This window comes from Oryzias latipes, chromosome 8 (genome assembly GCF_053564925.1).
Source record: "Oryzias latipes strain Hd-rR chromosome 8, Olatipes_Hd-rR_3.1".
NCBI classification, from domain to species: domain Eukaryota; kingdom Metazoa; phylum Chordata; class Actinopteri; order Beloniformes; family Adrianichthyidae; genus Oryzias; species Oryzias latipes.
In genome coordinates, this window is record NC_136244.1 from 24,294,308 (window position 1) to 24,320,793 (window position 26,486).

Below are 26,486 nucleotides of genomic sequence, written 5' to 3' on the forward strand. Positions count from 1 at the left end.
TCACCTTACGGGAGATCAGAAATAGACTCAGGAGTCTTGGAATTAAGTAAACCTGATAGCTGAGGGACTCTGCACCATGTTTGCAGTCCCACGTGGACAAATAAGGACATTCAGGACATAGATGCTTACTTGGACCACTGGACACTGTCCCTCCTCCTGACCACCTCCATCTGCTTTGCAGAAAGCCGCTGGTGGCGGACTTTATTTTTGGTTTGTGATGCCCGATGCAACGTTATATTTTATATCCACTCCTAATGCAGCTTTTGCCCTGTATGTTCACAGCACTGCTGTCTTTTTAAAGCAGCACTGCTGCAGACGAATGCATGGGGAACATTGGGGATTTTACCCCCCAAAAATAAAAAGGGGATTGGTTTTTTAAGTGCTACAGACATGCATTGATGTAAAAAAAAAAAAGAAAAGATTATATTCTGTTCAATAAATGCCCAAAGAAATAATCTATTTGATTATTTTACAAAATTGTAATGTTTGGGAGGAAACAAAATATTTTTTCTATATTATTGCATGTTTATAAATGTAAAAGAAAATGTTTCTTGAAACTTTTATGTAAAATATTTGACATCTTCTTTTTGGATCAGTATGTACATTTGAGCTGAAATACTTTCAAATAGAAGTTTTTTTTTTCTCTGTTTTTGAGTCAATGGTTCTTTAAAAGGTTTTTGCATTTATAGTTTAATCTAAGAAATACTTAAAAAAAATCTTGTTTGTTCTTTAATGGGAGGTTAAAAAAATTCAAATCAAAGTTAATGATTCAGTACTAAATCCTGCATCACCATTAGAAATATAAACATTTTATCTGCTATTTAAATATCTTAAATAGTAAATAAGTTACTATTTAAGTCTAAGTCACTAAATTTACTATATTAGCTTTATTTAATATTAAAATAAAATCAAAACTTAGAAGTTGGAGGCTAAATCATTCAGAAAGACATTAGCTTAAGAAGTGAACAATCTTGATAACATATGGACTTTTTCTTTGATATGCAGTAACATTACGTTGATGTTTTCATTAGAAATCCTATTTATTCTAAGAAAGTTATAAACTATTGTTTACTTCCTGATCTCATTCTATTTTCCAGGAGTGACAGACCTTGGATTCCAGTCTTGCTCCGCCCCACAAAGGTGTATTTGGCATTTTGCCAGTTATGAAAACTTTCCCACCTGTTAAGCCCCCACCCCAACCCCTTCTTACCCCCCGCCCCGCCCCGCCTCTATTAAATATATGGGAATGACTTGGCTGCTTTGAAAGCTGCAGACATTCCCGGGGAACATAACTGGGGCAGCTGAGAGCGACTGAAATAGCTGAATAAACTTGACGGTCTGCCATTGAGCTGGCCCCAATGCTTCGTCTCATTTGTTTATTTTAAGGTTTTAAATCCGAATTCGCCCCAAAGACAACCTGGGTTTGCTTCGCTGACGTGTTTATTAGCTGAATCCATTTCCGCCGTGTGGTTGGGAATGTTTTGGGGTGCTGCTGGCAGTCAGGGATGAGTCTGTTCTGGGTTGATTTGTCACCTGACAATAACAGGGATTAGAGAAATGTTTGTTCTGGACACGCAGAGCCAGACACTAACAATCCCAGTTCCTGCTGACCTTTGACCTTTTTAGTGCAAAATCCACATGGTTTACAGCTTTTAAATCCTTGGGATTTGCATATAAGCAGTGACAGATCAGGTTTTTTTGATTGCTGATGACTAAATTCAGAGGGATTTCAATTTAAACCCTGAATTAACCAAATCTAGTGTGTGATTTATAGATTTTCTGTAATCTTAGTATTTGTTTTATTTGTTGTTTCTCTGTGCTGCAGTGATGTAAAGGCCTTTTCCACAACAATACTGCAAAACATTTAAGAAAAACCAAGCTTTTCAGGCCCATGAAATGTTTTTGATTTGCATGTTTCCTATTTTTGTCATGACAGCTGGCTTTGCTTGTGATTTACGAGCAAGTTTTAAAATGTATTTATTTTGAGCAAGATGCGTTATTTAATGTGTCAGATGCCCTAATGAACATTTTGTGTTTTTTTTATAGGAGTGGCTATGCTTTTAAATTTAATTAATTTCTCTCACTTATTCATTTTAATGCAGTAATGCTTCAATACTGCTTCAATGCTTCTCCCTGTTTGTGTTGAAATTTGAAGCCGCATTCCTTTTTTTTTTTTTATTGGAGGTCAACAGGGAACCATATCTGTCTGCCATGTTTGATTACCCATAATCCTTCAGATAGTCCAGATCTAAATGGAAATGCTAACAATTCTAAAATACATGAGACTGGAACCTTTCTTAATTACCTAATTAATTGAATTCGTCTTAATGTTTGCTGCTTTAATATCTAGTAGGACATAACTACTGAAACATTGAATAAGTGAATCTTAGAGGCGCATGTCTGCATTCATCCAACAGCACATTTTAAATTAAAAAAATTCAGTTTTAAATATTCATAAATAAAGTTTTTTCACTCTGTTTCTGTGAGATTTTCTGTTTGAAAACCTGAATTTTCGTGCTGCTATACAGATGTGTGAGGTCTGCAGGTAGCTGTAAAATGACTCGTCTCCCCACACTCCTCTGAAGCCATCAATCACCTTTTAGATGATTGGTATGTATGAATGTATGGCGGGGAATGTGAAGAAGCTCCCCTGCTTGACCTATGCGGAGGTTTCAGGAAAGGATGCAGCCTGTGAGGCCTTAGAATTTATGTTCCATTCTGGTGAGTGTCATTTCTCCCAGGCTTTAAGTTCCTTTGTTTTGTTTGTTGTTTTTATCTGATTGTTGGAAATCAATGACTAAGCAGAGCTGGTAACTTATTCAGTTAGATCTTTTCTTGAGTCATTTTTAAAGAGTAGTACCATAGTAGAGTCATTAAAAAATGGATTGGGCTACTTTTTTTTGCTTACTTTTATTTGTTATTTTGGAATGTCTATGACAATGATAGTATTAAAAAACGTGAATGTGAATTAACAGGCGCCAACACATCAAATACTAGTTAAAATTTAATTTAGTGGAGAAAAATACATTATTTACAGCCAGTTTGGCAGGCTAAAATGTTCTTCTTTTAATGTATTTTACGCCAACTAAAGCTTTGGCGCCATTTCACTACATTTCCCATGAAGCCTTTCGTTTCTTATGGGGGCGGGGCTAGTTTGGTAAACATTACAAGGAAAAAAATAATAATTCACTTTATTTCAGACTCGGGTGCGGTCCATAGAAGAAGATAAAAATACAACATACATAATATAATAAAATAAAAATTTAAAAGAGTATAATCGCTGTATCCAGTGTTTCCTCAAGGCGGAAGTGTAGCGGATCAGTCATCACTCCAATCAGTGTCCAATATATTTGATAGTTGAGGTTTGTTCCAGAGAGTTTCCACAAAGCTTAAAAACAGGAAAGTTTACATTTATGTCGTATTTGGTCCTTACAATCATTATTTTGCTTTTAGAAAGTGTAATATACGACGTGTACGGAGTCAAGTTTTCAGTCTACCGTCTGTTTATGTAGCTGTCTTTCACTGCACCACAACAGTACAACTCAAATCTCACAGCGACACCTGTGGACACAAAGTGTATAACAACTCCAATACACTACAGAAGGATTGTAGTTAATATCAAAGTCAGAGAAAACTTTTAGAAGTGTTCGTGTCCCAGCACTTTCCCAGTGTACATAAGATGATTAAAAGTTTGACATCCAACAACACACCCAGTTTTGCACAGATTCAACTTAGCAGATAGATCATCAATATACACATTGTATAAAAATGGAGAGAGGATCCCTCCCTGTTGAACGCCATTGCATACATCAAAAGGCTCAGATAAAACATTGCCCCATTTGACAACCATTGTTTGATTAGTGTACCAGAAAGCCAGGAATCGTACCAGATATTTCGGCACACCTCGATTAAATCGCTTCTGAAATAGTTTGTTTGTGGTGGTTCACCCTGTCAAAGGCCTTAGTGGCATCAATAAAACACAAAAATATGGATGTATTCAGATTCCTGGTATTTCCCGACTATTTCCTGTAATGCGTAGATACACATATCAGTGCCGAGGCTTTTTTAAAAACCAAATTGATTCTCACTTGTTAAAAGATGCACTTCGAGTCTAGTCAATACAACATATTGTAAAATTTTTGAGATGTTGCTGGCAAGGGCAGTCGGTTGGTAATTCAACATGCTATTTAAACTGGCAGTCTTGTCTGTAATGACAGGAACCAATACAACCGAGAGAACTGAATCAGGTAGGACTCCATGGGTTAAAAAGCCAGTGAAACACATGGCCAACAGGGGCAGTAATTTAAAACTTGAATATTTGAAATGCTCGACTGTGATGTCATCTAGACCACATGCTTTGCCTTCTTTTATCTTTAAAATTGCACCATGAATCTCACTTGCACGAATCACCATTGTGTTAGTAAAGTCCACATCGTCAATAGAAACTGCATGAATTTTTACCATATTAAGCAGTATAAATGTAATTGCTAGCAAGAAAGAGGTTAATTATTGTATGATGAGGATAAAATAAAAAGAAGGAGATAGAAAGAATAGAAGGATTTTTTTATTTATTTAAACGGTTTTATCTCATCTCTGAATATTTGGAAATGTTGCAAAAGTTTTATCGTTAAAAATTTTAGATAACAAACATTCAAAAATAGATCATGTGTTATATGAAAACACTGCACCAATAATTCATTCCGTTTTGTGATTAATTTTTTTTTTCAAATGAAAAAATAAATAAATGAGCAGGATTTAAAAATATATATATTTTAAATTTTAAATGTGCCTTTGCGCCCCATACTTTTAATAATAATTCCATAAACTCAGCTAGCAACATCAATACTGTGTCTGCAGCGCCCTCTACTGTTACAACTATTTTAATGAATAAAAATGAAAAAGTTCTTTGGATAAATTAGAAATCTCTCAATGAACTGTCTGAAAAGAAAACAGATGAAATAGTATAAATAGTATGAAATTGGATAAATTGAGATGCATTTTTGCTTATGTAATGATATCAACAGAATGATGTGGATATGACAGGGCACCCCCCTTCTTTTTTATTCCATCATCCACCTCAGCAGAACATAAACACACACCTGAGCACAGGTGTTAGCTCGCCTTTGCACAAAGAGTTTGCATGACTGAATGAAATGCTTTAAATGTGATGGTTCGGGGGAACTGTAGTGGTTGTGGACATGTTGACATGTTTGTACGCGAACATTTCTGGAGCCATCAGGTATGTTTGAAGCAACTTAGTGTGTGTGGACAGGCCCCGCCCCTTTTAGACTAACACCTGACAGTAATGAGCGTGAACTTCCGCAAACTTGTTGTTTATTATATTGGGAACAGGACAGGACAAGTTAAAAAAAGAATGATATAAATAGTTTTATTGATTGCAACAACCACAGAATTAATCATAACGGAAAGAAATAAGTTTTAAGTCCTTATCAAGGGCGTTTTCTCCATTTTCAGGTGAAAGTGCAGCGAGAGGAAGCTGTCATTTTCCTAAAAAAAGAACAAAAAATTATATTTACTTCAACTAAATTTTGTCTGAAAATCTGCTTTGTATTAAGCATTTTGTATCTTAGTATTATAAACATAAGGATTCAGAACATTTTTATGACAAATTCAAAGAACTAAACTTCCCACCCTGAGAGTATTTATTTACGCTGCAGATATTTTGTTTTTTGCAGTGAATTAAAACATTGATAATTATAGAAGCACAGTTTCAGGAAAAGCAGAAATTGATCGAATATGTGTTTTTATATCAGGTAATTTCTAAATCACCTTATATGACCTTCAATAGGAATTTCTCTAAGACAGCAAACACTCAACTGCTTTGAACATCAACAGGTGTTTGGGCCTTAAAGTTCAGTTCCTCCAGCTCGGTTCCAGTTCCTCCTAAAGAATCTCAAATCCTTTTTTTTTTTTTTTCTTCTTTACTGCAGGTCGATGAGGGCCTCCTCACTCGTATCCTCCTCCACACGTTTGCCTCTCAGCCACTCTTCTCTCACTCTTCCCACTTCCTGGCCGTAATAATCGTGAAGTTGGCTGAAGTCCTCCATTGCGTCCGACCCGACCAGAGGCCATTCTCCGTAGGGAGGAGGCGGCCCGTTGAGCGGGGTGACGTAGGCGTTCCTCCTGGACCACACTTTGGGGGATTTTTTGGTGACGGCTTTAGTTGATGATGGAGGCGCTTGTAGAACGGTGCTGGCACTGAAGCTTCTCCGCTCCCTGACACTGACGTCCACCGGTGGGCCCAGAGCTCCCGATGAGATCCTGTTCATGGCCAGACTGAGAGCACTGCCAGACGAGCGAGAAGCTCTGGAACCTTGTTTAGCTTCTGCAGAGTACAGAAGGAATTTGAACTTCTCTTCACAGAAAAGATTTCTTTTTTATCAGTGGCGGACCGTGCATCACACACCCAGGCCTTCAGTAGTGCTATGCATGAATCACTCAACCCCTCATTAACCATTTTATGATGCTTTGCATTGCATATTGAAAATTCCTGTAGCCACGGTAAATAAAACCTCGTTATGGAACTACAGCCACTAAAAAAAAAACATTGAAAAGAACCACATAAATTTGGAATATTTATGTGAAGGCCTAAAAAGTATCTGAATCATGTGTGAATTATATTTTGTCCATGGATACCACATAAATTTGAAATATGTATGTGGTATGCATGGACCAAGTATAATTAACTCATGATTCAGACATTTTTTAGGCCTTCAGAGAAGGCCTTGAAGGCCCTGACGGCCCACCGCTGCCTTTATGATATTGTTTGGAGGAGATATAATTTGAAATGAGATCAACTTGGGATTGCAGATCATTGTGGACCATGTATTTTGAAAAAGATTTGCATGCAAAAGTCAAGGAATGTTAAAAAACAAAAAGAACTTTCTCATGTACCTTCATACAGCCTCTCCAGGTCCCTCACCAGCAAGGAGAGGTAACAGTGACTTGCCGACATCAACGCTTCCACCCAGCTCTCCTGAGTTTGACGACTCTCCGCTGCAAACGTGTACGTTTTAAGTCCAGGCCCAAACACCAAGGAGAAGGCAAACGGTTCTTCGGCCTCCAAACACCGGACGGCACAGCCCTCCAGCACGATGACCCCCAGCAGGTGGCGGTCGGCGGGGCGCTCCTGGTAGAAGAGCAAGTTCGCCTTCAAAACAAACCATCGTCTCTGGAAGGTGGCGGTTCTCACTTTCTGTCGGGAAGAAAAGCGTAACAACAACTCCTGTGATTTCATCTCTGTTCATGTTTGTAAAATACATCTTTATGTTTGGAGTTTTGTCAGACCTTTTTGTAGAGGTAGCCTTCCTTATCAACTGGAGAAGTGCATGACAAGTAATGGGTCAGAATCTTCTCGTGGACTTTCATCCCAACTCCTAAAAATGAGAAACTAGTGGAATATGTTCAAGGTGGAAAATATTGCTGCAAAAGCCAAATAAAGCCCTTTTTACTGTTTAGCCATAGCCAACTTGTGTGCAGTTACTGGTTTCATGTTCACATCACTTTTTGGTTTAACCCACTAAAACAGAGCAAGCTTTAGTTTCGGTCTTCCTCCCTTTTGCACCTAAAACTTCCTGTAGTTTGCAGGAAGAAAAACACCAGTTTTTCAAGTTTTACAAAGACAAACACAACTTTTAACCATTGTTTATTTTGAAATTTGAAGTAATAACCACCTTGATATGTAAATGACCTTTCTTTTAGCAAACAAACCTTTACATATATTGTTTTTTTAAAGGAGGCTAAACCCTTTTTATCTAAACAAAAAAGGGCTTGGAGCTTTTATTTTTTTGTTTTTGAAGATGTTGCTCCTCTAATCTAACTGTTTTGGTCTGATATTTCTATTCTTCAGTAAAAACAGAATGTTAATCAATCTTTTTATTTATTTATAATACACCTTTTTGTTTTAATAAAGTAATGCAACAGAATTTTCAGAATAAAAGTATCTTTAAACCTTAACTACTAGAAGTGAACAAAGATCATCATATGAATAAATGAATAAATAAAACTTGTGAAACATGCAATACCATCAACCCCCATGCATCCAACATAACGACATTTATTTTAAACCTGGTAAGTACCTCATAATAAACAATAAAAATGTCAGCACATTTCCAAAACCACAATATTTTTCTTGGCTGCTCACATCACTGCAGATTTGACAGCGCTGACTCAGACTTACCTTTTGTCAAGCAGTAAGGGTCACTTTGGCCTCCCACGCAGTCCTTTCATTATTCAGATCGACACATTATGTTTTAATTTTTGTTGTTGTTAAATATGAAGGCGGTTGTTTGCTGTCAGGTTGATTCGACCAGCCCAGACAATGTTTTCATATTTAGCATTAAGTTACTAAAGCTGGTTCCCTCATGGGCACCGAAGGACGAGCGTTTAAATATAAATAACTCAACCCACTTCCTGGTAATAATACCCTGACACGTTATATTCTCTGTTGAGTCTGCCCGGAGCTCCTGGGAACTGAGCAGTCGCGACCTGCTTCACTGTCAAGAAGTGAGATTCTAGTGGCTGTGGTGGAGTTGACTGCCTTGGCTCCATCATTTCTCCTTTTATTTCTTTTATGATGTGATTTCCTTATGATTGCTTTTAAGGCGACTGACTCTGCTGTGGGCAGATGGAAAATAACTGAAAAGATTCAGTTCCCTGTCAAAAACAGCACCACTTTTATTGATCTAGGTTTTTTTTCCACTTTTTTTAAAGCTATAATTAGATCAGCTTCTGATTCTATATTTATAGAATAATTTCAACTCCTGGTAAGGATTTGTGTTTGTTGCCATGGAAAATAACAAAATCTTTTTTTAAATTGAGCAGCTTTCCTAATAAGGTTCCTATTGTGCATAAATCCCGTGCATTTTCCTTATGTGCTTTTAAAAACTAATACAATAAAAGATTAAAAATGCAAACGATTGAAAATGCAGATCTAATAATAATTATTTTGTTTGTGTGCTATCACAAATAAAAAAAGAGCTATTTTAAAAAATGATAAAATAAAAAGACTTAGTTATAAATTCAATAGCATTAATGGCTTTTAGGGAGAAGCATTAAATCTACAAAAATGAAACATAGCTCTATTCAAAGTGTAGTTTTCAAAATGACGTCTGAAAGAGCAAAACTGAAATCGAATATTGTTTCTCTGAATTCTCATTTCTAGATTTATTAACAGTTTTACAGAAAATTATTCCTGCTTTAACTATTCACAACTGCAGTTTTTCAAAAAGGGTGTGGTAAATAAAGACAGTTTGCTAAAAAAAACGGATAACAAAAGATGAATGAATCCTAAACAAAATGTAATTTTTGAGCCAGCCTCAACGCTTTTATCTTTGAAAATAACAGCTGTTACCCTCCACACCACATGGTGGCGGTGTTGCGTCATTCCGCCATTGTTGAATAACAATAAAATCTAGATTTCCGTCAAACAAGAAGCGAAAGCGAACGTTGACAATTTATGCAGGTTTTTTACCACGCTCTCCCTATCTGTTCTATTGTGTCATTTATACTTATTATTTGTTTATACATTATGTTGACCAACATAATGTTGAATGCCTTTCGTATATCGAGTCGCAGTTGGTGGCGAGGCGTTTACTTGTTCTGCATGCTCTCCGTGTTGTTGTTTGCTAACACTTAGCTGCAAAGCTAATAACGTGCGTGTTATTACAGTCACTTGTGGGTGTGTAGTTGCGTGGATAAAAGTGGTGCTCTGTTGTCTTCTCCAGCACCATGTCGAAGAGAAAAGTGACATTTCAGGACGGGAACGAAGAGTTTGAACTGGAAGACGACGGGCTCACGAAGAAGGTAAAGCCGGAGGATCTGTCAGGGTTTTGCTAAAAAAGTTTAGCCTTTGATTTCCTGAATTTTGATCTGGATAAACTATATAAGTAATCATTTGTTACGTATTGGTACTAATTAAGTGCCGCGTGTTTTATTTTAGTTTTGTGCTGCGTCATTCATTTCTGTGTTTTCCTCATGATGAGCTGTTGGCCTTTATTTGATGCACTATTTTCATTCCACTATTCTATTGAAATATTAGTACAGTTATTTTAAAGATGTTTACTTTATTTTGATATATTCTAAAACGGCATTTGCATAACTAATAAGTTATAACTTTTATTAGTCATTTGAAATCTTTTCCAGTAACTTATGAACTGAGATTATTTTTAGCTTAAGTGGACACTTTGTTTAATTCAAAATATGGCAGACCTGTGTAATTTTTTTATTATCTGAGAAATGATAGAATGTAAAAGAATAAAAACACCTATTTTTAGGTGAAGCATGACCTTGTTTTACTGTTTAGGTTATGCTTTTTTTGGGGGCATCGATCACAAAATAAATACATTTGTTTCGCTTTTGTTTCTAAGTGCCATCCCTATGACTTTGTTTTGTTGAAACAGAGCTGTGAGGCAGTGAGTGGACCAGGTTCCAGGTTCAAGGGCAAACATTCACTAGACAGTGATGAAGAGGACGAAGGAGGAGAATCAAAACACAGCAAATACAACATTCTAGCCAGCGATGATGTGGAGGGTAAGCCTTGTTTTTTGTTTGTTTTGAAAAATAATATAAGTGAGGGTGCTTTAATTTTAAACCAAGATGTTTAATATCTGTTTACCTGCACAAAGTAGTCCTTTATGCTAATAGTGCTTTCGTAAACTTTCCCTGGAAGCTGTTTTAATGTCAGAAAATGTGTTTTCAGGTCAAGAAGGAGCAACTATCGACTATGATGAGGGAGTATCTATTACACCTTTTAACCTAGAAGAGGAGATGGAGGAAGGTCACTTCGATTCAGAGGGAAACTATTTCATCAAAAAGGAGAAAGAGATTAAAGACAACTGGCTAGACAACATAGACTGGGTAACTAGTTTTAGGAACACATACATGGCGTATTTTCAGTCAAGAGAGAATGAATGAAACATCTTCCTTTATTACAGGTAAAAATAAGAGAGCAGCCTTTCAAAAAGAAGAAGAAAGGTCTGGGAGCCAAGCGGGTGCGCAGAGCTGGTGATGAGGATGAGGCTGAGGAGGAAAAGCGGAGGGAGGAAAAGCAAGTAGACAAGGGTGATCAGGAAGAGGAAGAGGAGGAGGAGGAGGAGGAGACACCTGTAGAGGACCCCCTGGCATCCTACACGCAGCATCAGCTCACTGAAGCTGTTGTTGAGTTATTGGAACCCGGAGAAACGGTTGCTACGGCGCTCCGTCGGTTAGGAGGCCTTGGGGGGAAGAAGGGGAAGCTGAGGAAAGAGAACGAACCCACAAAGGAGAACAAAAGAGATGCCGAGAAGCTGGATAAGCTCACAGCTCTCGCTGACAGACTGGTTGGATCAGGGATGTTTGAAATCTATCAGCACACTTATGAGAAACTAGGATTTTTGATGAAGAGGATGACGAGCAAGCAGCCAGCAGACAGGCAGAGAACCAGGTGTAGTGACGATGAGGATGAACTCGACATGTTTGGCGACAAATTTGATGAGAAAGTTGAGGAAAAATCAGAAGACAAAGAGGATGAGGAAGACAAAAGAGGTAATTTGGCGAAACATTTGAAGATTTTCGGTTGTCGTCACATGCAATGTAACTTATTTGATCGATCTTTCTGAACTTTTAGTGACGGATGAAGTGATGTGGGAGTACAAATGGGACAACAAGGAAAACACAGAGGTCTACGGCCCCTTCACCAGCCAGCAGATGCAGGTTATTCCCCTCAAATTTGTACATGAAGAATTATTCTTATGGGATTTGTGCAAAATTAAACTGTTAATCTCCCTTTTGTGTTTTAATATAAACAATTAGAAAGTGGTGTCTTTGTCTATATCTGTCAGCTAATAGTTCATTTGACGCCTAATGTACAAGAATTGTGTAATTATTGTTACTCCTATACATTGTTTTGAATAAAATCAGGATACAGAATATGTTTAAATGATATTTAAGTGAAGTCATAATTGACATTATTACAAAAAATGATAAAATCTGTGCAGCTTTAATGCAGCATTTTATGTCTACCTTTTAAAGTTTATTTATTTTTTAAGTGAATTTTAACTGCTCTCTTTCTGTAAAGATAGCAGTAAATCCCACCGTGTTTGCCAGATTATTGACTTGTAAAGTAGCTCTGACCCTCAGTTGGACCTGGTGGGGTTTTAATCTTCTTATTGTTCGTTTTCCAGGGCTGGGTGGACGAAGGCTATTTCAGCGACGGCGTGTACTGCAGGAGGGTCGACCAGGAAGGGTCTCAGTTCTACAACTCAAGAAGAATAGACTTTGATCTTTACACATGAATTATGGCCATAAATGATCCTCATCATTTTTGCAGTTTGGTGTTGTTTATCCCATAATTCTTTCAAAGTCTTCCCTGTCTCTTCTTTAATTTGAAAAACATGATATTTGTTTTAAATGTATTTCTTTTCTGCATGTTTTTAATAAACTTGCTGTGTTTAATATTGTTTCTTTCCTTTATTTTGTGGGTCATCCAATGTACCATAATATATTTTAACAGGTGCTGAAATTCAAATCAAGGAAGCAATATATATATATTTTGTATTTTTCTTATATTTGTTTAGACATTTCTTTAAATAAATTTGAAGATGAAGCTCGAGTATTTAATATGATTTGAAGAAATCTGCTTTAAAGCGGTGTCTTTTAAGTCATTCAATTTACATTCTTTTGAAAATTACTCATTACTGATACTGTGTCACCCGAGGACACAAAACAACCCAACGCTAAAGTTGTTGTTTCTCTTTCGGCTTTTTCCCATCAGGGGTCGCCACAGCGAACAAGTCGCATGGTAAATTTGGCAATGTTTTACGCCGGATGCCCTTCCTGACGCAACCTTCTCAAAGCAACCGGGCTTGGGACCGGCACAGAGGTAGAGAAGGGAACAGGGAGCAGCCCGGATTCGAACCTGGGTTTCACGGACGGAAGGCGCCGCAAACCAGCACGAGCTAAACCGGCTCCACAAAGCGTAATTTTCCACAGCGCTCCTATTGGCTAACCTCAAACAGTGACCCCGTTCATGTTGTCTCCTTATTGGTCAGATTACAAAAAGGCGGGCCTCGGTGGGAGCTCTTCGTGCCGTGATTGGTCGAGCTGTTTTGCCTGGCTGGTTCATTTGTAAAAACGGATATTTCGGCGAGTCGCGGTAGGGCGCCGTCCGTCCGGCATGTCTTGTTTACGTCGCGTTTGGATTATTACTCCACGGCCCAGTTAAATATTTCGCAAAGGTTTGTTAGCTGTTTTATATTAATGTGTGTGTTTCTACGTAAACTACACGCATTGGTCGAGCCCTGCTTCCACCTGAAATGTTCTGGCGAAATGACAGTTCTCGGATACGACTATTGTCTGCTGCAGTAACTGCTGAAAACCTTTGGAGAATATCGAGGTTAGCCGAGGAAAAGAGAACATAGATAATGTAAACGTACATGTTCTATCAGGGAAATGGCCTTAATTTGTGTTTTCAAAACGACAGGTGACCAACGTTAACCAGCTATATTTATTTCGTTTGTTTAAAAAAAAAAAAGTTTGGAAAATGAGACCCTCTCCAGGAAGTAGACGGCGCTCAGATTTGATGAAACCACCGCTTCATTTTTTTGGGGTAAAAACTAGCTCAGTTAAAGTTCATTGTAAGAATACTTGTGTCTTTTATGGGTTTGGGTAGGGTAAAAAAAATAAAAAATGATTGTGGTGCGTTAACCGCAATGAAGGAATCGGCGCGTGCTCATCTCAGTAGCTGGTATTTGATGCTAGAATTCAAATGATAATCAAATGGGAGTTATTTCTTTTTATGTATATTTTTCTCTAAGTTTGTTTTGTTTAAGACTCAAACTAAAACATGAAAGTAAATTTCATCATTGTTTAGTTGTATTAAATCGTTTAAATGCAGAAAACCAACAACATCAGGTTGTTGGAAGCAGAAATGCTTCATCAGATGAATTCCATGATAATAATCTGTGATCCTCCTCTTCATCACACAATAATTTAAGCATCTTCAGTCAGTCAGATCAGCTCAATTCATTCACAATGACTCTTAAAAAATCTTTAAAAAGTTGAAGTCATTTAAATGTTCCCCCCTGGAGGCCTAATAGATGAATTTAACACTTTAATATGAATATGTATCTCTCAATTTCAGACTAATCGCTGCAGCAGGCTTGAGGAAAGTAAGTGACCCGTCTTTGGAACTTGCTTTGAGCTGTGTTTGTTCTGATGTGAGCCCCCCCCCCCCCCCCCCCCCCCTCCGCCGCATGTTTTATCCACAGAGAAGACCAGAGGAGGAGAGTGAAGGAGCAAAGGGATGTTGACCCATCCCTCTGACTCGCTCGCTCAGATCATTTTCCCGATGGATGAAGATGCTATTGCCCCAAACCCTGTCTGTAGTGCACCTCCCCAAAGTGAACCTGCACCGCCTTTCCTCCCCCTTTCCTACATCACTCCCAGGTATAGTTGTTGTGGCACTTTTTGCTTCTGTTTTGCTTCCACCTTCATGTTTTGTTGCTATATTTTACAGTACAGCTGATTCAGGAATTATAAACAAAACACACTATAGTTATTTTTACCTGAAGAATCTGAAATTCTGTGCAGGTGACTCTTGGAAGTTAAAAAAAAAAGCTGCAAAGCTGATGACATAACTTTATGTTTATTTAAACAAAAAGCTAAAATGCACATTTGTGTACAAGAAAAGCCTTAAAAAATTGCTCAATAGACATCATGTATGTATTTTTCCCATAACTATTGTTTGTACATGTTGAATTTTTTTTAACAGTGATGCATTTTCTATAAGTAAACAACAGACTAAAGTTCTTATTTATTCTTTTTTTAAGCTGTTCAAAAGATGGCCTGTCTGGTCATCAGAGGAGTGGTGGCGTCCGAGGGATTAGAGGGCAAATGCAGAAAAAGCAGGGTTACGCCGACACACAAGTCACCCAAAAAACAACCACAAACAGTCCGTCCACTGCCAATGATCAAGAGGAGAGTGCAATTATGGTATGCCGTCTGCAAACGCACCATTTAACGGCTGAACTATCAATGCAAATTTCTCATTTCTCATTCAAAGTTCAAAACATGATCCTCATTGAAAAACATTCAAACTAAATCATTTGTTTGTGTTGATAGTTCACATGTGTTAAACCAACTATCACCTTTATATTTATATATTTCTGTAGAAGCCGTGCAAAGGCTCTGTGCAGACGAACTCGTGCAAAGGGTTAATTGACTGATTTAATCCTCTTTCACAGTCTGCTGCACCAACACAAACGAGCATTTGAGTTTCTGTGTGACCTACTAACACATAAATTGCAGTTATCATAAACTAAAATATGTACCGTTGCTTTTCTGAGGCAATGCACATCAAGATAAGAGAGTAAACACAAATCATGTTTAGTAATAACGATTACAGAAACTTTATTTTGTTAAATATTTACTAGTGATCACGTTGGTTTGTGCCCTTGGTGTTGTGCTCTGGGGCATCGCTGTTACTCTTGAGCTCAAAATAAATCCCACACGGCGGTCTGTAAAATAAAAACGCTTCATTTCAACAGAAAGGGCTGTGGAGAAAGATACTCACAAATGCTTTCTAATTAGGCCTGCACAATAAATCGCAAATGTATCATTATCACGATATCTGTGCAATATGCATATCGCAAAAGACGATGAAAATTACAAGAAATGGTTATGCATTTGACCAATTGGATGAAGCCCTTTTATGTAGACAAGTTTATTTGGAGTATAATTTAAGGTATGTTGACTCTTGTTTAAATTAGACTGCAGTGAAATAGAAATGATGTTTTTGGTTGTTTTGCTATTTGTTCATATATCGCTAGTTATGTCATCATCGCGATATTGATCACTAACATCGCATATCGCAAGTTTTCCTCATATCATGCAGCTATATTTCTAATCTAAGAATAATTTGTAAGGAGAATAAAATAACAAACACAAACAAGAAGAAACATGACAGAAGCTTCTATAGAGAAATAAACAGCTATTACTCAGTCATGATGTTGGTCAGAATAACCATTCTTACTCTGCTAATGTTTTTTAACATGTTCTTTTATAATCTCATTTTTTTTCATGATATTTTTTCTGTAGTTCAAGTTATTTAAGTTATAAATTGACCAATCAGATGCCTCAGTAAAAGAACGAGGTACCGCTGTGTCACATAAATGCAACAAATCCCAGAGGATTAAAGAGAACACTTGAATGTTAGACTTCTTAATGCAAAACAAAGCTGATTTGAGAACAAATGTTCTGCATTATGTTGCTCTCAGGATCCGTTCTTGTTGGGCTTTGAATGAGGCCAACGTATAACAATATCATTTCTTTGCAGGATGAATTTAGCAGACCTACAGTGGAACTCCAAACTGAGTAAGTTGGCACAATTATCAGATTCAAGCGTTATGATTTTAGCTACAAGCATTGATATTATTTATTCTTTTTTCAAGGGGACTTAAACTGTGTTTCTTCATTCCAGGCAAAAAGAATCAGAAACACGACAGAAGAACGTTGTTGTCTTCTCTGGAAAACACAAAGCTGAAACCTTTGAAGAGACGACCTCACAAAACACATGTCTAACTCAACCTGACATGGACACATGTGGAGAAATTCCCATAGGACATGTTGTTGAAGATGCAGGCGCCCCAAAGGGATGGGTCATTGGTCCGCTGGTTCAGTCGCTGAAGTCCAAGATGGCCAGTTTCACGGAGATCGTCATGACTCCTGTCAAGTTTTTCAGAACAGGGAGTCCTCCACAATCAATCAACTGCTCATCCACACAAGCAGATGGAGACGACGCCACAGATGAACTGGAGAACCACAACCAGGATGCTGAAAGTCATCCGCAGGCCCACGGTGACTCTGGAAATACAGAGTGTTCACAAACAGCTTCACCCAAGTATTCTAGGAAACTGGAATTTGATGGATTTTCCACAGACACACGTGAACAGAGGGACGAATGCGCGTTAAATCAACAGGAACAAAGCTCCTCTTCAGTGCCTTTGCTGGACGCTTCTCTAGCCTGTGTTGTCTCCCAGCAGCATTCAGAACCCTCTGGACCCACGTTGAGTTGGTCTTCCAAACTAAGTGCCTCGCACGAGTCCAAGTTGAACAGATCTTCTTCAGAGGAGAACCCCAGAAGCCGTCCACGAGGTGATGCCGGGATCAGTGACAGACGTGCCTCCCAGCAGAGTGTTGTCAAAGTTGAACCAAGTGAGACAAACAGAAAGCCATCGGTATCTTCTTCCACGTTTCACTCTAACACTGATGAAGACGCGCTTCGGCGTGAGGAAAGCAGCCGATGCTCCGTTCAGAATCGTCTTCGCAGCAAATTAAGTGGTGGTGCTAACAAAACGCCTCTGTTGCCTATTTTAAGCACACAGCCGGTGGAGTGCCAAGCAAACTCTGAAGTCCTTTTAGTCTCAGGTGTGGCAGCAAAAAGGGGACTGAGACCAAACTGCCATGAAAAGGACGCTTCAAAGCGCAAAAAAGTGACCTCTCTTTCACACGAGACAGAAAGTCTGCCTTTTTTAAGCACGGACTCAAGTGTTGGGAGGAAGTCAAAGGCACCGCGGAAGATGAGTGCGTCCACAAATCCCACGGCAAGCGAGGAAGAGGCCGTTAAGCAAAGCAAAAGAAAAAGGATTGAGCCAACAAAAGGAAGCACAAAGGCAAGAAACGGGCATGAGAGAGCAGCAGCAAACTGTTGCCCGGATCCCATGTTGCTTTGCTCAAGCTGCGTAGCGCCGCATGACGCCTCCAGAGGCTGTAAGAGCAAAGCAAAGCACGTTAGTTCACGCGAAAGTCTCAAAACAAAAGCAGCTGACGGTGAAGCCCGTGTCAGAGTAAAGCACAGTGCTCTTTCTATCGATCTGGAATCTTCCGCTGTAATCTCTCAGGTATCTGTAGCACTCGTCCATCTCGATGAGAAGCAGCTCCAGTGTGCGACTGCAAAAGATAATCCAATGAAGCGAAAGCTGTCAAGAGATGCCAGGGCAGCAACAGACGAGACCTCGGTGCCTGTCCCATCGGGGTGTAAAACGTCCCAGAACCGCCTCACAACCAGACCGTACCAGCGGCCGAAGAGACCCAAAAATGCTCTTTACGATGCACTCGAGCCCCCCAGCTCCGCCAAAACTCCAGAACAGTGCACTGACGGTCTGAAGACCAAAGACAACCAACAAGAAAATGGCAAAGTCGAAATCCCCAAGAGATCTTCAGATTCAGAAATGACAGCTTTTGAACAAACCGCCCAACATGTTTCTACACGATCACACAGTTCTGTAGACTCCTATGAAGAAGATAAGTGTGTTGTAGATCAGGGAAACTCTCCTTTCACAGGGAGTTTTCCAAGGAACTCAGAAACTAGGAGTAAGTCCCACATGAGACTAGTTAAGAGGAGAGCAGACAGAAGATGCAGAGTTTTACAAACCAGAGGTCCTAAAGCTGAAGAGGTGACAAAATCTGCCACCATGGAGGACGCCGATCTGGCTTCTTCATCCATCCGGGATTCAGAAAGCAGCTTATCAAGATGCCTGCAACGAAGCTACTCCTGCCCAGAGATCCTGTCTCTGGAATGTCACGATGCTCCGTGGAGAAGTTTGCATTCGCCACATCCCAGCAGGTTTCACGCCTCTCACCACCATCACCACCACGGTCCTCACGTCTCGCCTCCTCACAAAACCCTGCGCCGGGCCCGTCGCCACACCGTCTGCAGTGTGGAGGTGGAGAGGGAGATAGCTCCTCTGTGTCTCCGGAAGGAAGTCTACCCGTTCAGGAGATCCGCTCCACACGAGCCGGTCCCCCGCCACCCGTCTCCCACCCACACACATTCTCCCAGCGCCTCGCTCTCAGCTCTGGCCTCCTGCTTCCTGTCTAGCCCCTTGGCTTTCCTGTCAAAGAAAGGTGACTGCAGAGGATCTGCTGCCAGCTCCAGCTCTTCTGCCCACTTCTCTCCACCCTCTTCTTCCTCCTCTGTGACACCCCAACCGTGCCCCTCCACCTGGCCTCCAGGACTGAGTCCAAAAGCCGATGCCTCTGCCACCTCGGACTCAAGCTGCAGGTAACACTTTTAAGGATCCACTCTGAAGAAAATGGTGTTTTTAACATGTTCTCGTGATGATGGGGGGGACATGTATAAAGAAAATTAGGCTTCAAATTGCATTTCTACAGAAGCAGAGAACGCCCTTCATTGTTTTATGTTTTTTTGTGCCCGTTTTCTCATGATATCATCTACTATTTCAGTGGTCCCGCCGGGCCAACCTTCTCCTCAAATAACGATGACTGTTTATGACTGACAACATCAGTTAGACCACGATTAACGTAATCAATTAGAATCTTATCGATTCTCCTGGTGTTCCACACTTTCTCTGACAAACTAACAAAATGTTGTTTTGCTGCGGATTGTAGGAAAATTAAGAATAGTATTTTGACGTCTGACTGGATTTGGTAAAAGTCGCAAACGACCTTTTCCTGCTACAGACCTTTTGATGCCGATTTATATGGTTTCTGCAGGCTACAACCACGCCTGATCCGGGCACAGGATCCTTAAATGCTTTTAAGAAAAAACTCAAAGCATGAGAGACTGAAACAATAACGTGACACTGCTTTTGATGATGTATGTGGCTTTATTGATGTTTGTTTTTTTGTATTGAAATGTGCTGCCTCTCGGCCGGGACTCCCATAGAAAAGAGGGTTTTAATCTTAGTGGGACTTTCCTGGTTAAATAAAAAAATCCAGCTAAACCAGCTGTCCTATCCAGCCCCTATCCGCTTTAAACCAATCACTTTTATCACTAAACCTAGAACACAACAGAATCTCAGAACACAATAACACTAAAGCGCCGCTGGTCGCCACAGAACAGGCTTTATCTCGTTACCACGACATAACATTTGTTATCTCGTTATCACAAGAAAATGGGATCAAAACAAAAGCTAGGCGGGCCGTTTTGTGCTTCATTTCTGATTTTATTTATTTTATTTATTCAAATCAATGTGAATCAGCAGCAGACAAAAAAATTGCTGTTTGGAAAAAAAAAGAACTTCTTTGTGACGTCGAAAATACTCCGGGCGGTCCTCAAGATCCCTGCTCTCCTCCGAAACGAGGGAGAGAAAGAGGGGACGGGGTTGCTGTTTTTAACCAAGGTGTCACGTCTGAACACTGTTTTTTTTTCTTCTTAAGTGGAAATCCGGTCCAGCTTGAATCTGAGAGGAGACAACGGAGCGAAGAGGAAGATGATGGCGAAGACACAAGCTCCTCCAGCCAGGAGTGCGAGGACGTCGTGCTGAGGGAAGAGAAGGCTCTCTCGGATTCAGAAATCAAGGTATAAACGGTCTAAAGAAATGTTGACGCTTGTTTACATTTTCTTCATATTCTTTTTTACTTTTGCTCGTTTTGGAATTCCTCCTTTTTGTGTTACTGTTGTACTCTGTTGTGTTTCTTTTCCTGGCCAACTGATGTTATTATACATCAGACTAACATTGAAACAATTAAATAAAATAAGGTATGTTTCTTCAGTGGGTTTTTCTTTAAATACATATATGTTTGAACATGCGTGGCTTTACTGTCTGATTCAAGAGTTTTCTTGTTTCATCCCGTCAGTCAACAGTAGTCTTGCAGGAAAATGTTGCTGCATGTTGATTTATTTAAAACAAAAGGATTAGTTTCTTTATTTAATACACTGCTTTGACCTTTTTTTTTTTAAACCCGAATGCCTTCATTTGTCGCCGGGTTTGCTGTTTCAGTCCTACTTTTTGTGCTGCTTTGTTTGGGATTTGGTTCATAAACGTTGGCTTTCTGTTTCCTTCACAGCTTGTGCAGCAGCACCAAGAGCGGAAAAAGGTCTCGTCTATTCGAATCCGCAAAACGTTACCCAAACCTCAGACAAACCTGACACCCATGGGTCTGCCCAAGCCCATCAGGTATGATTGAAAACATCACTGCTGCTGCAAAAGATGATCAAGATCTGAGAGATTTCAGACAGATTAAAGCTTTAGTCAGGGGTGGATACGGCCTGTCTGCGGGGAGACACAGGTGGCCCACATGTAACATTGAGGTTGTTGACAGCTCGGTGAGCCCGAAGAGAGAATGCAACGCGTAGAGCCTGCGTTATACTGCACAGCGATTGGCCATCGCACCAGTCGGATATCCACAGGCGCTGGTTTTGCCTGCCACCATAACGGCGATCAACTTCTGAGTGGCGTTTATACCTTTCAACGTATCTAGCGTTTATTTTCAACATGATCAACATCTTGATCAGACAGTTTCTGCGTCTGTGAACCCGCAGGCACACGAGGAGACGGAGGAGGAAGTGGTGTTCGTCCGCCAAACAGAGGCAGGCAACTCGGAGGCAAAACACACAAAAAAAAACTGGGATGAGGTGGATTCTCTAGTGCCTGAAGACACAAGATATTAGATCAATCTTTCCACTTGCTCTCTGCGTCTGTGTGGGAAGTTAGGTGTTTCTATCAGGTTTTTATCATCAGCAGTGTTAAAGACAGTTTCCTGGACAGAGTTGCTCTGTCATCGCGTTTTCCAATAAAAAAAAGAAGTTGAATTTATACTACAGGTGTGAAATTCCGGTCGTGGATGATGTCATCAGCCAGTGACACATTTCCCAGTGATCGGGGCGAATCCGCCATACTTTAAAGCGATGGCAAATCGCTAAACCGGGCTTTAGGATGCGGCCGCTTGACCCTCCACGGACCTGGACGACCCAAAAACCCGCAGCGTTCGTACGGGTCAACACCTGTACGGACACGTCTGACCGAGGCTTCAAATGCAGTGATTTTTGGGGCTAACGCCAGCTTTGTTTCGTTGAGTTTTATAGAACGCATTCCAAAGTAGAACTGTTAAACTAATTAATGCTAACGTATTTAAACTGTTTATGAGATTTGAAAAGCCAGCCAGATCCTGGAATTCCTTAAAATAAAAGGCAGATTCATCCAAACGTCCGTCCTGCAGCGGCTTCACCAAACGTTCCATCAAACTGAAAACCCTAACAGCTGCTGAGCATCGACTCGAGTGCAGAGTTTAGAGAATTACTTCCATTCCAAACCGCAGACATCATATCTGGCTCTGAAAGCAGGACGAACACGGTTCGCTCACTTTCTGCAGTCTAACTGAGGCAAATGCATTCCTAACTGTCTTGGTTTGTCATATTGTTTACACGCATTCTCTGTTTCTCTCTATCTAACCACAGAGTGAAGAAGAAAGAGTTTAGCTTGGAAGAAATTTACACCAACAAGAATTTCACTAAACCTCCTGGAAGGTGAGCACTTTCTAGAAATTCAAAGAATTTGGGGAGTTTAGGTTGACGAATATCTGGGTAAACTTTACATTGATGTTTGGTTTTCTGTCATTTGTGACATTTTATGGAATCATGCTTTTGTAAAAAGAAAAACACTGATTTATTCCTGTTATGTTGGTGCAAAAGAAATCCCCCAAACACCAACATTTACCACAAACTGACAGTTTAAATGGGAAATTACTCTGGAAACCCAATGAAACTTGTTTTCTAATCTGGCGGAAAACAGGATTCATAAAAAAAAGGACAAATGTTGTCAATAAGCTTAAAATTGGCTGCAAACGTACCCGGTTTTTGAATTCTTTATTTTGATATGTCTATGTTTGATCAGGAGGTGGCAGCAAAGGAAACACTCAAGTCAAAAGTGTTTATCAATCTGATCTGGACCCAGATGTTCTGACTGAATTTGTTGCTCATGTTTCAGCCGGCTTGAAACCATTTTTGAAGTGGCTCTCAACCGCAAGAATGGCTCGGAGTCGTGGTTCGGACAAAGGCGCGTCAAGCGCTTTCTGGAGTTCTTGGAGGTTGGCGGGGCCAGAAAGCCGAAGAAGGCTTTGGTGGGAAGTGGAAAAGCAGGTATTTCCTCTTCGAGGACGAGGCGAGGAGCGTTTTCTAAAGACGGGCCTCCCCTCACCATTCAGGACGTGGACTCGCTGCTCTGTGCAAAACTCGACCAGTTGAGTTTGTGGTTGATTGGCGATCAGACGGAAACGTGACTGAAGCCTCTTTGTTACCGTGCCGACTGTTATTTGTGTTTGTTTCAATGTGATGACACGCTCTTTGCAGTTTTGCTTTTATAAATACTGTGGTATTTACACACACACATATATAAATATAGTGTCAATTTATTTATTACCACTATGAAACCGTTGCCGTTTGATTCTGAACCAGCGTCTTTGAAGCCATCTGTGGTGCAGTATTCTTTACGTCGCTGAGATTTCTCGTCTCGGTTCACAGTTTGTCCATATGAGGATAAGCTAGGCCGCTACGCTGAACAGGGCGGAGCTTGTCGCTCTGCCTGTTTGAAAAGAAGTCGGCGCTTCACGCCGGTTTGTGTAACCATCCAGCATCCTTGTAACTTGTTTCTGCAGGCAGCTACTATTTTAGAAGGCTGAAAAAACTCAACATCATGCGTGTTTGTAGCCTAACATTCTAGTCGGACTTCTTGGATCTTCAGCTCAGGAGTAACCCGTTTGACGTTTGTGGCTGGGTGATGTTGGACGTTTTCCAGTTCTTCACAAAGCCTTCTGAGTTTCTTTGTCTTCTTTCTCCTCCCCTTTTTGTGTTACTACTGTACCCTGTTGTGTTTTTCTTTTCTTGGCCAAAATGTAAAGGATTATTGTCAGGTTTAAATTGTGGGTTTTGTTTGTTACCGCTGTTGAGGAGGACAAGCAGAAGTGCATGAAGAAACCGAAGCACAACATCTTTACACATTTTTATCACAAAATACATTTTGTATGTTTGTATAAAAGTACAATGCTGTATATAATTTGACAATAAACGTCTAGTAACAATGCAATAATGTCAAGGTAATTACGGCACTTTAAGACTTTTTAAGAGCTCTGCTGTCGTTTCTAGTAAAGACTCAAGAATTGCTGTATTGCTGAACAACATGCTTAGACGTAGTAAACACATTTGATAGTATTTTAAAGTGGAATTGGATATTTTACATTTTAATAAAACATGGTAATGATGAAAGCAGGAGGGTTCTGATGTCTTTTATGGTCGATTTCTTCTAAAAGTGGTTCATATATTTTTTGTTCTTCTGCTTAAGTGAAAAGTCTCCAGATTGAGTCCTGCTTCGAACCTATTCCCACTTAAATGAACATTGAATCTGTAAAACAGTTTTTTTCAACCCTGGTCGTCGAGGCGCACTGTCCGTCACACCTGGAGCTCACCTGGTTCCGCTGTGCAGAAGTGCAAAATGCAGGACGGTGAACTCTGCCGCCAAAGGTCCGTTCTCTATGCATTTAGTGACTGCGTTTTCTTCCAAAAAAAGTAACTATAAACATTTGTAAAGGTCATGTAACTTCCAGCAGCGTCGTCTTGTCCGTCCTCGCAGTAAAACGTCTCCACTATGGACTTCCAGGTGAATCAGTCTTTCAGAGTGAGAAGATATGAGACCAGTGCCAGGAGGCAGAAAATGCTGATCAAAAAGGCGTACAGGGTAACGATGGAGATGATGCCGAACTTTTTAGCCTCCTTGGAAAGCCTTGCAGAAGCTTCTCTGTCATTCTTTCTTTCTTTAGCCTGAGAAAAAAATAACAGGTTTAAGGAGCAGTTTAAGGATTCCTTGAGGTCGAATCTTCCTGTCGGGTTCAATGAGACTCATTACCTTAACTGAACTTATCAGAGCTTTCATTCCGATGCAGGAAATGCCGCAGATGATGCTGAAGATGGCCAGGACCCGGTAACTGTCATCATTCCGCACATATGAGATCATCCGCCGGACTCTGCTGGCCACAGGTTTGCAGGTTTCGTCCCTTCTGTCCTGGTCCCCCCGTTGAGCCACGACCGTCAGAGGCATCACTTCATCCCTGGGCGCTTCCGCTGATTCTGGCATTTCTGCAAGAAAGATAACTAGACGAAAAGAAAACAAACCAGAAACTGGTTTCAGTTCTGAAGCAAAAGAGAACTTAACAGACCTCCAACTAATAAAAACATGTATCTTTATTTCATTCAACCACAAATATAAAATAAAAAGCTGATCCTGAAGTTGACCAACCAAACTCCTAAAAACTGATGTGAGCTTTTCTTCTAGGGGTTTGTTTCCTATTGATGCAAATGAACATCGAACCATTTATATGAAAACAAAAACAGTGATTTTTATTTCTTCTACTGGAAATAAGTCCCGACATCAAAGGATTATTAATGAGTTGCACTAAATTGTATTCTCTGACTCCATGCTTTTCGTTGCTCTGACAAATTTTCGGTCTGATTTGAGTTTTTTTCTCGCCTCTCCACCAAACCGCTGTTACTTCTGCAAAAATAAAATACACACGTTTGAATAGGTTCCTGAAAACTAAGTCAGCAAGTTTCAAGTCTGGTATTTGCATGGATCTGTTGTGTTTTCATTTGACAAACCTGCATGACCCTCAAAGGTGTTGCCACTTGTTTTTTTTTTTGACAGGTAAGGACAACAAAAACATGGCAGGTCGCTCTTCCCATCACAGATTTGATCAAGCTTCCTCCATATTTTTGAGAAACGCTGGAATGCAGCCGTTCCCACACAGCCATGTGAATCATGTTTAGCTTCACAAACATTTGGTTTTAAATCCTCAAATGTCATCATGAGCATCACAGTCATCTTGGTCGGGTTCATAAAAGCCTTAAACATCTAAAAAACTGTTCGGATCTGATCATGAAAAGGTTGAAATAGTGAACTCACCCGACTGTCTTGAATCACTTGTCAGTAGAAATCCTCAAAAGATCAAAAATGAAGCTGATGTGAAAGTTTCAAATCCTCTTTTCTCCTTAAAATCCGTTGTTGTTCTGGTGTTTCCACCTGTGACGAACCAATCCCAGCGGACAGCTGCTCTGCCGTCACTGTGGAAATCTGGTTTCATGTCATTGGTTTTATGGCAGGAAGAAAGATAGTCATGAAACTTCCACACCCACTTACTGAGAAGGAATTTGCTTCTGTGACTCTTCCCCTCTTCCCACCCACCTTCATATTTGTCACAGGAATCCGTCACTTTGTTAGTGTAGCAACCTCATACTCTTTCCTTTTCTGGTGGGTACCTCACTTGTTGGTCTCCGTGATTCAACTTTACTAAGATTAGAGTCCTGCTTACCCAATCCCACATTCCACAGGTGCTGTTGAAGGTGTGTCAGAACTTGTTCCTCCTCAACGGGGTCAAAGAAACATTTTTGTTGTTGTTTCTGAGTGTGGATTCCCCTGCATGCTTTCATTTTTCAGGATAGCTCTATATGTATTCATCTCAAACAACATTTTCTTTCAATTAATATTAAAAACCATGTAATTTCCTGCTTTGCTCTCTTACGCAGAGATTAGATAAACTGTCTCCCCTTTTTGATCACATGATGTCATTTTTTTTATAGATTAATGCCATAGTAACTGAACTGTCAATGACATGGAAAGAACCACACCCTGTTCTTTTTTTAAATCAATGTATTAACTATTTATACACCTGATTTCAATGTGAATTTTCATCATAATGTT

At 39.9% G+C, this 26,486-nt stretch overlaps 4 protein-coding genes across 10 annotated transcripts; 2 read left to right on the forward strand and 2 right to left on the reverse strand.

Annotated features, from left to right (window-relative positions):
* Positions 1–5,373: 5,373 nt before the first annotated feature.
* On the reverse strand, positions 5,374–8,340 carry pheta2 (PH domain containing endocytic trafficking adaptor 2). 2 transcript variants are annotated; one of them, XR_002873637.2, is made up of 5 exons: positions 8,201–8,340; positions 7,309–7,397; positions 6,916–7,216; positions 5,839–6,346; positions 5,374–5,508 (listed from the first exon to the last, which is right to left on the reverse strand). XR_002873637.2 is itself a non-coding variant. In XM_023957362.2 (4 exons), exons 2-4 carry the CDS (start codon positions 7,387–7,389, stop codon positions 5,943–5,945), a joined length of 786 nt encoding a protein of 261 aa, XP_023813130.1. In that variant the 5' UTR covers positions 7,390–7,411; positions 8,201–8,337; the 3' UTR covers positions 5,923–5,942. The 2 variants fall into 2 exon arrangements, 1 of the variants encoding a protein (XP_023813130.1); XM_023957362.2 differs by lacking the exon at positions 5,374–5,508 and having other exon boundaries at positions 5,923–6,346; positions 7,309–7,411; positions 8,201–8,337.
* Positions 8,341–9,385: 1,045 nt separating this feature from the next.
* cd2bp2 (CD2 (cytoplasmic tail) binding protein 2) lies at positions 9,386–12,453 on the forward strand. 2 transcript variants are annotated; one of them, XM_011477829.4, is made up of 7 exons: positions 9,386–9,484; positions 9,747–9,825; positions 10,422–10,551; positions 10,721–10,878; positions 10,956–11,544; positions 11,627–11,712; positions 12,183–12,453. In XM_011477829.4, exons 2-7 carry the CDS (start codon positions 9,751–9,753, stop codon positions 12,291–12,293), a joined length of 1,149 nt encoding a protein of 382 aa, XP_011476131.1. In that variant the 5' UTR covers positions 9,386–9,484; positions 9,747–9,750; the 3' UTR covers positions 12,294–12,453. The 2 variants fall into 2 exon arrangements, with proteins under 2 accessions (XP_011476131.1, XP_004071229.1); XM_004071181.5 differs by lacking the exon at positions 9,386–9,484 and having other exon boundaries at positions 9,528–9,825.
* A 630-nt stretch (positions 12,454–13,083) lies between these two features.
* prr14 (proline rich 14) lies at positions 13,084–24,001 on the forward strand. Of its 5 annotated transcripts, XM_078951839.1 has the most exons (11): positions 13,131–13,393; positions 13,481–13,606; positions 14,141–14,168; positions 14,268–14,445; positions 14,829–14,991; positions 16,334–16,371; positions 16,478–19,060; positions 20,179–20,320; positions 20,809–20,918; positions 22,199–22,267; positions 22,728–24,001. In XM_078951839.1, the coding sequence occupies exons 4-11, from the start codon at positions 14,303–14,305 to the stop codon at positions 23,017–23,019; spliced, it is 3,540 nt and encodes a 1,179-aa protein (XP_078807965.1). In that variant the 5' UTR covers positions 13,131–13,393; positions 13,481–13,606; positions 14,141–14,168; positions 14,268–14,302; the 3' UTR covers positions 23,020–24,001. The 5 variants fall into 5 exon arrangements, with proteins under 5 accessions (XP_004071289.1, XP_011476130.1, XP_078807965.1 ...); XM_004071241.5 differs by lacking the exon at positions 13,481–13,606 and having other exon boundaries at positions 13,084–13,235; XM_020705082.3 differs by lacking the exon at positions 13,481–13,606 and having other exon boundaries at positions 13,149–13,393.
* Positions 23,726–25,849, reverse strand: LOC101172081 (uncharacterized). Its single transcript, XM_004071180.5, has 3 exons — positions 25,692–25,849; positions 24,639–24,883; positions 23,726–24,553 (listed from the first exon to the last, which is right to left on the reverse strand). Exons 2-3 carry the CDS (start codon positions 24,864–24,866, stop codon positions 24,398–24,400), a joined length of 384 nt encoding a protein of 127 aa, XP_004071228.1. The 5' UTR covers positions 24,867–24,883; positions 25,692–25,849; the 3' UTR covers positions 23,726–24,397.
* Between the last annotated feature and the right edge of the window lie 637 nt (positions 25,850–26,486).